The following is a 17052-nucleotide window of genomic DNA, read 5'->3' on the forward strand; positions in this document are numbered from 1 at the left end:
GCATACCCATGAGTGTTCTGAGCAGGGAGAAACACTTGGTTAAGCAGGTTTTTATAATGCAGGCTTCTCAGAGTTCTGCAATGATCAAGGAATTATAAAATTATAAGAGGGGACTACAATACTATTTTATTTTATCGTCAGCACCCCAAATTTGTTTTTGGTAGGGGAAGTACCAAATAGCGCCTTGAATAATTAGGATTAAAGGGGGGCAGAGCATTAAGGGTTATAAATTGGGCAGTGCCATTTAAGGTCCTGCTTAGCCTGTCCCCTGACCATTCCCCTTTGGCATTGTTTTACAGAAACCCTCCAGGTGAGTGAGAAGTATCAAACAAAGCATGTGCACTTTGAAATTGTGGGCCCCTTATTGCAGGAATCACCTCACCAAGAACTCTATGACTTAAAAGACAACCTTTTATAGGAACAGTTTGTCAATCCCTGAAATAGAAGAATGCACAAATAGAGTCTCCCAGCACAGAGGTTCTCCAGACCTTAAAAGTCAGGAAAGATTCAAAGGGAAAACCTAGTCTGAACCCTTATTTTCTCCTTCCAGCCTCTACTCTCTGGGAGCTCCTGACTACCTCCAGGTGAGGACATCTACAGGAGAAGATTATGGACTATGAAGGTATACTCCATATATATACTGTTATAAAAAAGAAACGTTAGGCAGAGAACATCGACTGTTCACCATCAGAGGAGAGAAAAAGGTAAGACATCTCTGAGAAGCCTGTACCATAGAAACCTGCTTATCCAACTGTTTCTCCCTCTCAGTACACTCACATGGATGCCTTACCTTAAGGCTCATCCTATCTGATGCTTCTCTCTCCATGTTCCAAATACTGTTTCTTTGCTCTGTTCCAGTGAGCTTGGGTATGGCCTTCTTGACACTAGGCCGAGTCTCCCAACACAGAGATTCTCACCTCATGTACTTGTGGAGCCTGCTGACCTTATAATCTCTTTTAACCGTGTTCCAGACACTCACTCAATGAGTCTGTTTACCATTTCTGATATAGTGTATTACCACCTTTGGTATGGTATATAAACTTAACTAGATTGCTTTCAAATACACCATCTAAAATAAATTTTTGCATTGTTTAATTTCCATACATGGGTTCTATTTCTTAGTATTCTACAAAGATTTCTAAACTTACCACTTCCTAAATGTAGTTTGAGAACCATGAGTTTAAAATGCTAATTACTTTATGGCACAGCTAGCTAGCTTTGTTGTTAAGTCTTTGTCTAAAATAAAAGTACCATAGATTAGCTGAGAAATCTGCTGTTGAAAATGCAGCCACAAAAATTAAGCTTTCATTTTGGAAGAAAAATCAGTTTCAGACCCATTGAGAAAGGCAAGCTCCTCTCCAGGGTAATGCTTACTTGGAAGTGAAAGTCGCTCAGTCGTGTTGGACTCTTTGCGACTCCATGGACTGTATAGTCCGTGGAATTCTCCAGGCCAGAATAGTGGAGTGGGTAGCCTTTCCCCTCTCCAGCAAATCTTCCCAACCCAGGAATCGAACCAGGGTCTCCTGCATTGCAGGCAGATTCTCTACCAACTGAGCTAATAGGGAAGCCCCAATGCTTACTTAGGAATAATTAAAACATAGTTTTAACGGTTCAGTTTTTAATTCTTACTCTACTAGTTACGCTTAAAACCTATCTCTATACAAGTATTCTTTTCTTTACTTACTATGATCCTGGTAATGAATATGGTATAATAAAAAATTAAAGTACCAATTGCTCCCCCACGGTGTAGCCTAGTCCACTCTTTAGCTGGGGCTCTCCAGCAGGCCACACCTCTGTCAACAACACTCTCCTAGCTTCTAGTTCTCACACCTAACACCAAATGGTTGGGCTGTTAGCAGGAGCCTGAGGGCAAGGGTTAGGGGAGAGTATGACTGCAAGCACACAGGGGATGCTGTTTGAACCACAAGGTGAACCACAGGGCTTAACCAGACTACCTCCACCTTATCTGCAGTTCTGGCCCCCAAACCTTTTACAGCATCACAGTCAGCCATCAAAGTGCTCAGTGTCCTCAGCCTCCTCTCTGAACATTTCCTGCTTCTCCCGAGGCCTCTCGTGTGGCCGCTGGACTTCTGCTTTCGTGTGCCAAGGTGAGCGGGCTCTGCGGTCCTCTGGACCATCATTCGTGCCTCAGCTCCTTCAAAGTCATGCCATCAAACACTACTTCCTGCTCCCCATCCTTCTTACAGTCATCAATAGTCCCTCTGCCTCAGGCTTGGAAGCCTCTCTAGTGCCTCCATCTCTCTTCCATCACCATTCCTGCCATCATTCTTAGGAATTCAAACACTCTGGACTCTTACTTAGCCTCATTCTTTTCAATGAGGTCCTTTGCTTTCATGGTCATATGATGAGCCTTGTCATCACTGTAACTGTGTTTGTCTAGTAAATATCACCCTATTGCTGCCTCCTATCATTTTAGTTCAAGCCCTTTAGCGTTTTGATTCTATCAGTTCTTCATTTCCCTCCTTACCTACCTTAGATTTAGTGGCCCTCATTCCAATCACTCCTTTAATCAATACCTTCAAAAAACTTGCCTTTTTCCCTACTTCCCTTGTAGTCAGTTGGTAAAAGCCCACCACTGGTTAAATCTAACTTTCTGCCCTTCCTTACCTGAACCAGGCAGGCTCACGTGGCTGGGAAGAAACATACAATCACACAGATTTGTCTTACTTAAAATATATAAAGAAGTGGATCCCACTGCAACCCTACCATAGTGCCCTAGTCAATTTGCTCTTTTAGAGGAATATTTTACACTTTCCCTTCTCATTCAGCTAATGATCTTGCTTCTTATTTGACTGGAACATAGAAGCAGAAACCATCTGTATGTTCCCATCACAAATCTGCATCTGTAGCTGTTTTTACTCTTCTCGCTTTCCTTTGATGGATGAATGGTCCAACTCATCTATATCTAATTCTGCAGCGGAGTATGTTCCCTTGAGAAGCTGACTGCTTCAGTTAGCCCACTCTTTACTGGCTTCTGTCACCCTAAAACAAGCTATGATGCCTTCCTCAATCCTGCATCCTCTTCCAGCTACTACCCGATTTCTCTGTTCCTCTTCAAAACAAACTCTTTCCAAATTTCACTACGTTCACATCCTCCATTTATGATCTCTCTTGAACCCACTCCAATCAGACATTTATCCCTGCCACTTCACCTCTGTCACCTGATAATTTCCATGTCACTAAATCCAGTGGCCCTTTCTCAGTCCTCTCTTGATTCAACAACAACTCTTGATTCAGCAGTTGGTGACTTCCTCCTCGAGATGGTTTCTCCAGTTGGCTTCCAGGCACCTCTCAGCTTCTTACCCATTTCACCAGCACTTTTCTCCAACTTCTCTTGCAAATCCATTCCCACTTCCTAGCCTGTAATCCCTAGGGCCTCCAGGTTAGTACACTGACCTGCCTACCAGGTGTTTCTGGATATCGAAGTGGCTCACCGTGTCTTTTACTCTACACTGTAAGCCCCTGCAGGCCGAGGCTGACTCGGAGCCCTCTAGGGCCCGGTGTGCATATGCGTGGGCGGGGGTCTGTACCTGGTAAGTCTCGACAGGGCGGTTTTCCATGTTGAGATCCCAGACTTTGACGGTCAGATAGTCTCTGGTCATGATACACCTCCCACTGTGGCTGAACTTCACATCCGAAATTGAAGAGATAATTTCAGAGAAAAATGACCTGTTGCTTGGATCTTCTGGCTCTTCAAAAACTGCAGAACAAAAAGCAAAACACAACAAATTTAGTACCTCCTTATTAACTGATGTGAACGTGTTCGGGCCAGCTAGAAAGCCAACCGTCTAACTTGGCATAGGGTTGGAATCGGCAGAATGTAAGTTGCTCGCAGACCTGTCAGCTCCCTGGCAGTAGAACAAGCTGCCACTGGTTTCTATATCATGTTTCTCATGGAAGGACTCTCACGGGGCTTGTCCCATTCACAGAGCTGACCACTTGCACAGGCTCTGTTTCACATTTCCCCATGGTTGCTAGGTGTCATTGTGATACCAGCAATGGTATACATTGCTACATACCAAAATGTAGTCTTCTTAGATGCTGATTTTTTTTTCTACTTTTTTGAGATGTAATTCATATACCATAGAATTTACTCATCTAAATTTTACACTTTATGTGATTATATTAAAGATAATACCACCAACCATGCAATCATCAACAAAGCCTAAATTTGGGACATTTGCATTATCGCCTCCCCCCACAAAAAAAACCTGAACTACCTCATGCCTATTAGCACTTACTCCTGTTCCCTAATTTCTGCAGCCCTAGGCAAACACTAATCTATTTTCTTGTTTTTTGAAATTGCCTATTCTAAAAATTTTACATGAATGGAATCCTACTATACATATATTTTATACTATATATTATATACCATATAATGCTGCTATGAATATTCATGTACAAGTTTTCGTGTGAACATATGTATTCACCTCTTTTGGATCATGATGTTTAATAGTGGGACTTTGCTGCCAAACTGCCTTAGGCTTAAGGTCAGACTACCGTTGTCTAGCTGTGTGACCCTGGGCAAGTTATTTAACTTTCCTGAGCCTCAGTCTCATAGGTAAACTCTGGCTACAATGCCTTTGTCTGTGTTTTCTATTTGCTCTGGTATCCAGTTGCTGCTTTTCTTTTCCCATAGAGTCAGCTGACTTTCACTTACAGGAATAAAAAAAGCACTTACAGGAATAAAAGACACTGAAGCTTATTGTAAGGTGCCTTAATTCATCTTTCTAACTTTTTTTTGAACTTCTCTAGTTCAAACTGGATGTATACCATACCTCTGGATATTTCCCATTTTTATGTCCTGATGGTTCCTCCTTCAATTGTGTCATATTTTGCTTGATTCATATGCCTCATCTTTTACTTACATATTGTTTATTTTAGACCAAATGATCTTTGAAGTCCTGTCACACTTGGTCTGGCCTGTTCACTTACCATTTGCTTGGGTTCTGTCCCAAAGAAAGCATCATTTTTCACATTAGTATTTAACAATCCACAGCTTATCTCACCTAGGATGTGAGCTTCTTGAAGGCAGAATTTTTTTTTTCTTATCTTTGTACTGAGGGTTTTGCACATAAATGTTCAATAAACATTTGTTGCTTAAGTTGCAGGATACAAAATCAATACACAGAAATCACTTGCATTTCTATATACTAACAATGAAAAATCAGAACGAGAAATTAAGGAATCAATCCCATTCACCACTGCAACAAAAAGTATTAAATATCTAGGAATAAACTTTCCTAAGGAGACAAAAGAACTGTACATAGAAAATTATGAGACACTAATGAAAGAAATCAAAGATGACATAAACAGTTGGAGAGAGATTCCATGTTCCTGGGTAGCAAGAATCAATATTGTGAAAATGACTATACTACCAAATGCAATCTAAAGATTCAGTGTGATCCCTATCAAATTACCAATGGCATTTTTCACAGAACTAGAACAAAAAATTTCACAATTCATATGAAACGCAAAAGACCCTGAATAGCAAAGCAGTCTTGAGAAAGAAGAATGGAGCTGGAGGAATCAACCTTCCTGAATTCAGGTTATACTACAAAGCTACAGTCATCAAGACAGTATGGTACTGGCACAAAAACAGAAATATAGACCAATGGAACAAGATAGAAAGCCCAGAAATAAACCCATGCACCACATGGCTACCTTGTTTTTGACAAAGGGGGCAAGAATATACAATGGGGCAAAGACAGCTTCTTCAATAAATGGTTCTAGGAAAACTGGAGAGCTACATGTAAAGACTGAATTTATAACACTTCCTAACACCATACACAAAGATAAAATGGATTAAAGACCTAAATGTAACACCAGAAACTATAAACTCTTAGAGGAAAACATAGGCAGAACACTTGATGATATAAATCAAAGCAAGATCCTCTATGACCCACCTCCTAGAGTAATGGAAATAAAAACAAAAGTAAACAAGTGGGACCTGATTAAACATAAAAGCTTTTGCAGAGCTTTTGCATAAGCAAGGTAAGAAAGACAACCTTCAGAATGGGAGAAAACAATAGCAAATGAAACAACTGACAAAGGATTAATTTCCAAAATATACAAGCAGCTCAACCAAGTCAATACCAAAAAAACAAACAACCCAATCAAAAAGTAGGCGAAAAGACCTAAACAGACATTTCTCCAAAGAAGACATACAGATGGCTAACAAACACATGAAAAGATGCTTAATTCACTCATTATTAAGAGAAATGCAAATCAAAACTACAGTGAGATATCACCTTACACGGGTCAGAATGGTCGTCATAAAAAAATCTACAAACAATAAATGCTGGACAGGGTGTGGAGAAAAGGGAACCCTCTTGCACTGTTGGTGGGAATGTAAATTGATACAGCCACTATGGAAGATGGTATGGAGATTCCTTAAGAAACTAGGAATAAAACCACCATATGACCCAGCAATCCCACTCTTAGGCATATACCCTGAGGAAACCAAAATTGAAAAAGACACATGTATCCCATTGTTCATTGCAGCACTATTTACAATAGCTAGACATGGAAGCAACCTAGATGTCCATTGACAGATGAATGGATAAAGAAGTTGTGGTATATACATATATACACACACACACACAATGGAATATTACTCAGCCATAAAAAGGAATGTATCTGAGTCAGTTCTAATGAGGTGGATGAACCTAGAACCTATTATGCAGAGTGAAGTGAGTCAGAAAGAGAAAGATAAATCTCATATTCTAATGCATATATATAGAATTAAGAAAAATGGTCCTGAAGAACATTTGCAGGGCAGCAGTGGAGAATAGACCTATGGACATGGGGAGAGGGTGAGATCTATGGAAAGAGAAACATGGAAACTTATATTACCATATGTAAAATAGATAGCCAATGGGAATTTGCTGTATCGCTCAGGAAACTCATACAGGGGCTCTGTATCAACCAGGAGGGGTGGGATGGGGAGGGAGATGGGAGGGAGGTTCAGAAGGGAGGGGATATATGTATACCTATGGCTGATTCATGTTGAGTTTTGACAGAAAACAGCAAAATTCTGTGAAGCAATTATCTTTCAATAAATAATAAATTAAAAGATATTTGTTACTTGTTTGGAACCAAAGCCAGATAATTTAACAAAATCTTGGCCTTATAAGTGGTTAGCTTGTATGACATTGAGCTATACATATTTGCCTACATTTAATTATTTTTGACCTACCATAATGGTAGTTGAGTATGGTTCTGCTTGGTAAGTGCTTCTATTACAGTTTTAGGCCAAACAAAACATCAGCCTGCAGGTTACTGAGTAACTCTTCCCCCAAGAGTTTCTCTTCCTGCCTGTTCAATGCACTCACAGAGTTGCTATGAAATGCTATGTAGAAAATCTAGAGGTGGAGACAGGATGGTGGAGTAGAGGGACGTGATCTCACCTCTTCTTATGAAAACACCAAAATCACAACCATCAACAAAAAAAATGCTGGAACCTACCAAAAAGATATTATACATCCAAAGCAGCAGCCATTATGGGATGGTAGGAGGAATGAAATCACGATAAAATCAAACCCCATGCCCGCGGGGTGGGCAACCCACACACTGGAGAATCATTATGCTACAGAAGTTCTGCCACAAGAGTGAAAGCTCTGAGCCCCATGTCAGGCTCCCCAGCCTTGGGGTCTGGCAACCAGAGGGGGAGCCTTGGTAAATTTAAGAAAATTGAGATCATATCAAGCATATCAAGCATCAACCACAATGCTATATGCCTAGAAATCAACTATCAGAAAAAAAAATTGCAGTAAAACCACCACAAACACATGGAGGCTAAGCAATAAGCTACCAAACAACCAGTGGGTCACTGAAGAAGTCAAAGAAGAAATACATACCTAGAGATGGATGAAAATGAAAGCACAAGGATCCGAAACATGGCAGCTGTTCTAACAGGCGAACTTGGGGCTGCTGGGGCAGGGGTCACGTTAAGGGTGGAGGGAAAGGAAAGTTAGGGAATTTGGGATGGACATGTACATTCTGCTATATTTAAAATGGATAACCAACAAGGACCTGCTGTATAGCACAGGGAACTCTGCTCAATGTTATGTGCAACCTGGATGGGAGGAGGTCTGGGAGAGAATGGATACATGGATATGTATGGCTAAGTGTTCTTCATTGTTCATCTGAAACCACCACAACATTGTTTGTTAATTGGCTATACTCCAATAAAAAATAAAAAATGTTTAAGAGAGAAGTTTATAGCAATATTGTCTTACTTCAGGAAACAAAAAAAAAGCCTCAAACAACATAACCTTACACCTAAGGCAACTAGAGAAAGAGGAACAAAACCCAGTTAGTAGAAGGAAAGAAACCATAAAGATTAGAGCAGAAATAAATGAAATAGATGAAAAAAATAGAAAAGATCAATGTAACTAAAAGCTCATACTTTGAAAAGATAAATAAACTTGATAAACCTTTAGCCAGACTCATTAAGAAAAACAGGGCTCAAATCAGTAAAATTAGAAATAAAAAGTTACAATGGGGTGAGATGGGATGGGAGGGAGGTTCAAAGGGGAGGGGACATAGGTATACCTGAGGGTGATTCATGTTGATATATGGCAGAAACCAACACAATATTGTAAAGCAATTTTCCTTAGAAAAGTTACAATGGACACTGCTGCTGCTGCTAAGTCGCTTTAGTCGTGTCCAACTCTGTGCGACCCCATAGATGGCAGCCCACCAGGCTCCCCGTCCCTGGGAATCTCCAGGCAAGAACACTGGAGTGGGTTGCCATTGCGTTCTCCAGAAATACAAAGGATCATAAGAAACTACTACAAGCAACCAAATCCAATAAAATGGACAAATTCTTAGAAAGGTCCAATCTCTCAAGACTGAACCAGGAAGAAATAGAAAATATGGACAGACCCATCACAAGTATGTAATTGAACTTGTGATTTAAAAATTCCCAATAAAAGTCTAGGATCAGATGGCTTCACAGGTGAATGTCATCAAACATTTAGAGAAGAGCTAACACCATATCCTTCTGAAATTCTTCCCAAAAACTGTATAGGGAGGAACACTCCCAAGCTCGTTCTATGAGGCCACCATCACCCTGATACCAAAAGCAAAGATACCACAAAAAGGCACTGTTTACAAGAGCCAAGACACAGAAGTAACCTAAATGTCCACCAACAGATGAATGGATAATGATGGTACATATACATGATGGCATATTACTCAGCCATTAAAAAGAATGAAATGCCATTTGCAGCAACATAGATGGGCCTGAAGATTATCATACTAAGTGAAGTAAGTCAGAGAAAGACAAATATCATGTGATGTCATTTATATTCAGAATCTGAAACAATATGACACAAGTGCATTTGTTTACAAAACCGGAACAGACTCACAGACTTTGAAAAAAACTTATGGGTTACCAAAGGGGCAGGGAGGGACGAATAAATTGAGAGTTTGGGATGATGTATACAGACTACTATATTTAAAAGAGATGATCAACAAAGACCTAGTGAATGACACAGGACACTCTGCTCAATATCTGTAATCTAAATGTGAAAAGAAAGATATACATATGTGTATAACTGAATCACTTTGTTGTACACCTGAAACTAACACAACTTTGTTCATCAGCTATACCCCCAATATAAAATTAAAAATTAACCCAAATTCTTTGTAGAAAATCTAGTACAATCAAATGAGTTGTCTTCCAAACCTTGCTGAATTATACCATGAGCCAAACCAAAATACTAATTTTCACAGCAACAACAAAAAAACCCTGATCAATCAGAATTGAACTTGAGAGTTAAAAAACTCACTGAAACAGAAGAACATGAACTGGATACCATCTCTGACCCAGTGTCTCAGTCTGTGCCCTTACCTCTTGGTAAGCACTAACAAGGCCCCTGGACTCTGGCTGGTGTCCTCATAGTTGGATACCAGATTTCTACCTTAGTTTCTCTGCAAGGTAATCTCATTAGGACCAGGGACTTAGAAACTCCAGGCATGGTCCATAGGGAGAGGAACGATGGCCCTGAAGTTTGGTCGCCCCCTACCCAGTGCATCTGGAGAGCTTGAGTCAGTAAACGGGAAGGACTTTGCAAAACTGCACACTGATGGCAGTCAATTCCTGCCTCTGTCACTTATCAGCTGCTCACATTTTCTTTTCTACTCTGAGATTCCATTTTCCCAGCTGCAGAATAGGCATGCTGCTTGGCACATAGCAGGTCCTCAGTAAATATCAGCTGCTGATATTTTTATCATGAAAAGTATGCACTGATTCTGTATTAGCCAATCATATTTCACTTACTAAGCCTCTTGGGGGGCTTCCCTGGAGGTTCAGGCAGAATAGAATCTGCCTGCAATGCAGGAGACCTGGGTTCAGTCCCTGGGTCAGGAAGATCCCCTGGAAGAGGGAATGGTTACCTATTTCAGTATTCTTGCCTGGAGAATTCTATGGACAGAGAAGCCTGGCAGGCTACAGTCCATGGGGCACAAAGAATTGGACAAGACTGACCAGAGAGAGAGAGAGAAGCCTGGGGGGGAGGATTAAATTAGGAGTCTGGGATTAGCAGATACAAACTACTAAATAGAAAATAGATAAGCAACAAGCACAGGGAACTATATTCAATACCCTGTAATAAACTATAATGGAAAAGAATATGAAAAATAATATATAACTGATTCACTTTGTTGTACACCTGAAACTAACACCACATTGTAAGTTAACTACACTTCAATAAAAAAGACTCTTTTGAGAATTTGGGACTGAAGACTACAGAACCTGGGGGCTATTTAAATGATGTAAATATGTAAAAGAGTATTACAAGGTTATACCTAGGAATATGTTCCCCAAATGTTAGGCATATTGGAAGGCCAGTGTGGCAGCATTGTAAAGGCTTAAAGTGATAGCACCAGAAGATGGAGGTGAAATGAAAAAAGATAATGTTTAATCAATCCATCACAAGTTCATGTAGAATGCAGAGACCAGAATATAAATAACATGCCTACCTGCACAGCACTGCAGGTCATTACATGTCTGTGCTTATCCAAGTCTAAATATTAGCTCCATGAATTCCTTCCATTCATTCAGCAATGATATTCAATGCTATTAATATTTACTGTTTATGGGAAGCTTATTATGTTTCAGGCCCTAAACTTTTCATATTTTATCTTATTTAATCCTTATAACAACCCTACAAAGTGGGAACCATGATTTGTTATTTTACAGATGTGGAAACTAAGGCACAGAGAGGTTTTGCAACCCATAGAAGGACAACACAGCTAGATGGAGTAGCTGACCTGAGTGTGTGTGTGGGTGGGTGTGTTACTCACTCAGTTACGTCTGACTCTTTGCGACCCCATGGACTGTAGCCCGCCAGGCTCCTCTGTCCGTGGGATTTTCCAGGCAAGAATATTGGAGTGGGATGACATTTCCTCCTCCAGGGGATCTTCCAGACTCAAGGACTGAACCTGCATCTCCTGCATTTTTTGCCTTGGCAGGCGGATTCTTTACCACTGCACCACCTCGGAAGCCCATAGCTTACCTGAAGTAGAATTTTGAACTTGGGTTTGTCTGACTTCAAAGTCTCTGTTCTTAATCATGGTGCAGTGCTGCCTTGAACTATGTACAAGATCTTATTTTAGGAGCTGTAAGAAAATACTAGGGTGGTATCTACATAACATCATGGAACTATAAAGCTGGAAGTCTCACACTAAATATTTTTTTATTGTGCATCAGCTAAATGAAAGTCAGTGTAAGGGCTCTTAATGATGACTAGTCCTACTCTAGTCTGTTGACAATACAAGTCCTCAAGAGAATGAATCGATTTCAAACACTTAAGGTACATAGCTCCTCTATCGAAAGCTCCTGAGTTCAGGCCTTACTCCATCATTGGCAAGCAAAGGTTGGGTCCCCAGGACTTTGTATGACCCTGTCAAGACCCTCACCACAGGAAGTCCAGGCCCTCAGGACATCTCTTACCCCTGGATTCTAATCCCTGTGGTCTGTCATCAACAAGGCAGCCTTTCCTCCCTCTGTCCATCTCCCCAGTTTATGTGCACTGACATTTGAAAGATTTTATTTGTCTTTTCTATAGAATACAAACTCTATAAGGGTTGGGGTTCTTGTCTATTTCATTCTACTGTATTCCCTGGAACGTAGGAAGTGCTCAGTAAATATGTTAAATGAATGAATATTGATGATCCATTTTAATTTTTAAATGAAAATAATATTTATCTACTAAGCAGGTCCTAAAAGGAATCTATCAAACCAATGCTTTATTCATCCAGATTGAAGTCCTTGAAAAGTACGAAAAATACAAGTCACCTGTAATTCAAGTTTTTCACTAATTCAAGCTGAGCCATCATTTTTCAGTATTTAAGTGTCTCTTGTGTGCATGCACACACACATCCTACACTTAGTACATTACCTAGAACACGCAAATTAGAAAGTATTTGTTGGGTGATGCATGCCAGGCCCTGAACTATATGCCAAATAGACCCAGTCCTATCCTTGTGGAACTCACAGGCTAGGGGAGGAGATAAACATTAAACAAGCCACAGATTCCGCTGCAGATGTGAATAAGTGAGTTACTGCATTATCAGTGTGGGAATAAAGGTGCTGGGAAACGCGCTTGTGGAATGCAAGTGACGCGTCACTGCATTCTGTGTAGTTTACTGAATAGGTGGTCCAAGCGGGTCCAGTGCTTGAGTGATAGATCTCAAGACAAATCAGAACAAATCAGGTATTTCTCCTGAAGACCCTTGACTTGGCATTACAAATCCTGCTGATCTGCGGGGTTTGCGACTAGCTTTTATAAAATAAAGACATCAAGAGAAGAAAAGAAGAGAACCATGACAGAGGAGGAAGCAGCCATGAAGAGAATCCTAACAGCACAGAACTATTCACTGTGGACGTGTCAGACTTGCTGACAGATGCTTGTGTCTTGGAGACCCCTGTAATGACATTAACAACAACGATCATGACATCTACCACCTTTTCTTGGTCCTCATGCTTTGCATACATCATCACATTTAATGTTCAAACCTATGAGGAAGGTACTCTCACTGTCCTAATTTATAGATGAGGTAGATCAGGAGAGGTTGAGTAACTTGCCTAGGATCATGCAGGTGATGAGTAGTAGAGATGGCCTTTCTACTGACCATCTGTCTGCCTCACTAACCCTGCCTCCACAATTTGGCCTCTCCTTGCTTTGTCAGTATCGTTTCTGTTTAAACAATCAAGTCACAGTAGACTCCCTCGTATTTTAGACATACCTGTGCATGCCCACTTCCATGTCTCTGCTCCTTCTTATCTCTTCCCTTGCCCACCATGGGCTACCAGGGAAAACATCAGACTGGAAATCAAGAATGCTGGGTGGAATCTATGCTGGATTCAAATTAGCTGGCTCTTAATAATACCTACTACCTGTTAAGCTACCACTTACGCCATGTGCCTTACATGCATTAATTCATTTGCTATTCACAGATCTTATTTTGCTTTTCCACAAATCAGTCCCAGCAGGCACAGATGCTCTCGGTCTGCTTTCAGCCTAAGCTCTTTATCTCTCTCTATTGTCTCTCATTTGAATGGCTGGACAACATCAACTCTCTGGACTGATTTCCTTGTCTGTAATATGATGGAGGTAGGATTGCCAACCAGGTCCCTCCCAGCTCTCAGACAATAAGATTGATGAATTCCACTGGTCTTGTCTTTCATCTTTCCTCTACTTTTTTTTTTAAAGTCTCAATTAAAAAAATAAAAAAAACACAATATACCAGGGAACCCAGAGGCAAATAACTTTTTAAAACAGAATAAAACAGAGCAAGTAAAGACAGATGATATAATACCCTTTAAAATAACTGTTTCATAATTTCAACAAATAAAATGCTTAAGAATTTTCACAGATAATTAGAAAATATATTGAAAAGAACCAAACAAGGGTAATTAGAACCCAATAAAGGCATTTAGCAGTGGAGCAGATACAACTAAAGAGAATGAATAAACTGGAACATCTCCTCCAAAAGAACAGAGAGAATAGAGAATATAAAAAGATTTCACAGAAACAGAGAATACATTGATAAAAGTTAATACATATAATTGGAACTGAAGAAGAGAATAGAGAGTATATTTCAAAAAAATAAATTTCAAAACTAATGAGTTATCAGGACACTATTTTAAAAGCACTACAATCTCCAAACAGAAAGACATGCAAATGCACGGTACATTGTAGTACAACTGCTAAAAAGCAGGGTCAGCTTCCTCTACTAATGCCCATTATCCTAGGCTAGCCTTCTCATCATGACTCCAGAAAAACACTCAGGAATTTGTCAGGGATTCCAGATGCTGCAGTCAATTGAGCTTTGGAAAGTCCTACTCAATCGTGGGGGGAGGGGGGGTCAATGATGCAATTAATCTATTAAAAGTGCTGAGAAGTCCTGCAGGTAAAAAAAGACCTAAAGAGACATTTCTCCAAAAGAGACATACGGATGGCTAACAAACATATGAAAAGGTCTTCAACATTGCTTATTATTAGAGAAATGCAAATCAAAACTACAATGAGATATCACCTCACACGGGTCAGAATGGCCATCATAAAAAAAAATCTACAAACAATAAATGCTGGAGAGGGTGTGGAGAAAAGGGAACCCTCTTGAACTGTTGGTGGGAATGTATGTTGATATATTGATATAGCCACTATGGAAAACACTATGGAGATTCCTTGAAAAACTAGGAATAAAACCACCATCAGTTCAGTTCAGTTGCTCAGCCATGTCTGACTCTTTGCGATCCCATGAATCGCAGCACACCAGGCCTCCCTGTCCATCACCAACTCCTGGAGTTCACTCAGACTCACGTCCATAGAGTCGGTGATGCCATCCAGCCATCTCATCCTCTGTTGTCCCCCTTCTCCTCATGCCCCCAATCCCTCCCAGCATCCATAGGACCCAGCAATCCCACTCCTAGGCATATACCCTGAAGAAAGCAAAATTGAAAAAGACACATGTACCCCAGCATTCACTGCAGCACTATTTACAATAGCTAGGATATGGAAACAACCTAGATGCCCATGGACAGATGAATGGATAAAGAAGCTGTGGTACATCATACACAATGGAATATTACTCAGCCATAAAAAGGAACACATTGGAGTTCTAATGAGGCAGATGAACCTAGAGCCTATTATACAGAGTGAAGTCAGTCAGAAAGAGAAAAATGAATATTACATACTCACACATTTATATGGAACTAGAAAGATGGTACTGATGAAATTATTTGCAGGGCCACAATGGAGACACAGGCATAGAGAACAGACTTAGGGACACGAGGAGAGGGGAGGAAGGAGAGGATGGGATGTATGGAGAGTGTAACATGGAAACATACATTACCATATATAAAATAGATAGCTAATAGAAATTTGCTGTATGTCTCAGGGAGCTCAAACTGGGGCTCTGTAACAACCTAGAGAGGAGGCAGGTGGGAGGGAGGTTCAAGAGGGAGGGGATGTAGGTAGACCTATGGCTGATTCATGTAGCTATTTGGCAGAAACCAACATAACACTGTAAAGCAATTATCCTTCCATTAAAAATAAATTTAATTATTAAATTTTATCTAGGAATCCAGATTTCTCAACCTTTACAGTACTGAATTTGGGGCCAGAAAATTCTTTGCTTGGCACATTGTAGGATGTTTAGCAATATCCCTGGCCTCTGCTCACTAAACCACATCCTTCAACTGAGACAACCAGAAATGGCTCCAGAGATTGCCAAATCCCAAGGCCACGGTTGCCCCTGGTTGAGAACCACTGCTTTAATCCTGCTTTCAAATCTTATTGAATCAAACCACCTCCCTTCCCCCGTTCCATTTTATTTTTCTTGGAAAATCACTTGCAACCCAATATCTCTCCAGAACAGACCTCCTCAGAATCTACTTTGGGTTATCATGCTACAGTCAACAGGGAAATGAATAAAGAAGACGAGGTACATATACACAGTGGAATATTACTCAGCCATAAAAAGGAATGAAATTGGGTCATTTGTAGAGATGTGGATGGATCTAGAGACTGTCATACAGACGGAAGCAAGTCAGAAAGAGAACCACAAATATCATACATTAATGTGCATTGGTGGAATCTAGAAAAATGGTATATAGATGATCTTATTTACAAAATAGAAACTCAGATGTAGAGAACAAACGGATGGCACGGGGGAAAAGGGAGGGGTGGGATGAATTGGGAGATTGGGATTGATATATATATACACACACACACACACACTATTGATACTAAGTATAAAATTGGTAGCTAATGAGAATCTACTGTATAGCTCAGGGAACCCTACTCAGTGCTATGTGGTGACCTAAATGGGAAAGAAATCAAAAAATGAGGGGATATATGTATTAAATCCTAAAGGAAATCAACCCTGAATTTTCATTGGAAGAACAGATGCTGAAGCTAAAGTTCCAATACTATGGCCCCTTGATACGAGGAGCTGACTCATTGGAAAAGACCCTGATGCTGGGAAAGATTGAGGGCAGGAGGAGAAGGGGATGACAGAGGATGAGATGGTTCGATGGCATCACTGACTCAATGGACATGGGTTTGAGCAAACTCCAGAGAGAGTGAGACAGGGAAGCCTGGTGTGCTGTGGTCCATGGGGTCACAGAGTTGGATATGACTCAGAGACTGAACAACATAGATGAATCACTTTGCTGTGCAGTGGGAACTAACACAACATTGTAGAGCAACTATACTCCAACAAAATTTTTCTTAAAAAGCACTGACACTTCCTTTCAAATCCTATAGGCTATAATAGGTGTCTGGTACAATGTTTTGTGTTCTAACATGTACAGACAATGGAGCCAAAAAGTACCATGATGTTATCTTTCATGGTGCCTGGCCCAGGGCGGGCACCTCAGACAGTTCAGATGACTGGCACCTGAATAAGATACTGGAATCATGGGAAAGCGTCAAAACCACAGATCAGAGAGAGGAAGAGTTAAAAAGGAAGCTGCTGACTTTGGAGAAACCTAAACCTACATTTATGACAAGT

At 40.4% G+C, this 17052-nt stretch overlaps 1 protein-coding gene across 1 annotated transcript in view; it reads right to left on the bottom strand.

Annotated features, from left to right (window-relative positions):
* Positions 1 to 17052, bottom strand: part of PPP2R2B (protein phosphatase 2 regulatory subunit Bbeta) — a 481896-nt gene that overhangs the window by 15589 nt on the left and 449255 nt on the right. The window contains exon 8 of the mRNA XM_052643667.1: positions 3552 to 3721. Coding sequence (XP_052499627.1) covers positions 3552 to 3721 — 170 coding nt within the window. The remainder of the gene's footprint in view (positions 1 to 3551; positions 3722 to 17052) is intronic.

The sequence above is a fragment of the Budorcas taxicolor genome, chromosome 7 (genome assembly GCF_023091745.1).
Source record: "Budorcas taxicolor isolate Tak-1 chromosome 7, Takin1.1, whole genome shotgun sequence".
Classification (NCBI taxonomy): Eukaryota; Metazoa; Chordata; class Mammalia; order Artiodactyla; family Bovidae; genus Budorcas; species Budorcas taxicolor.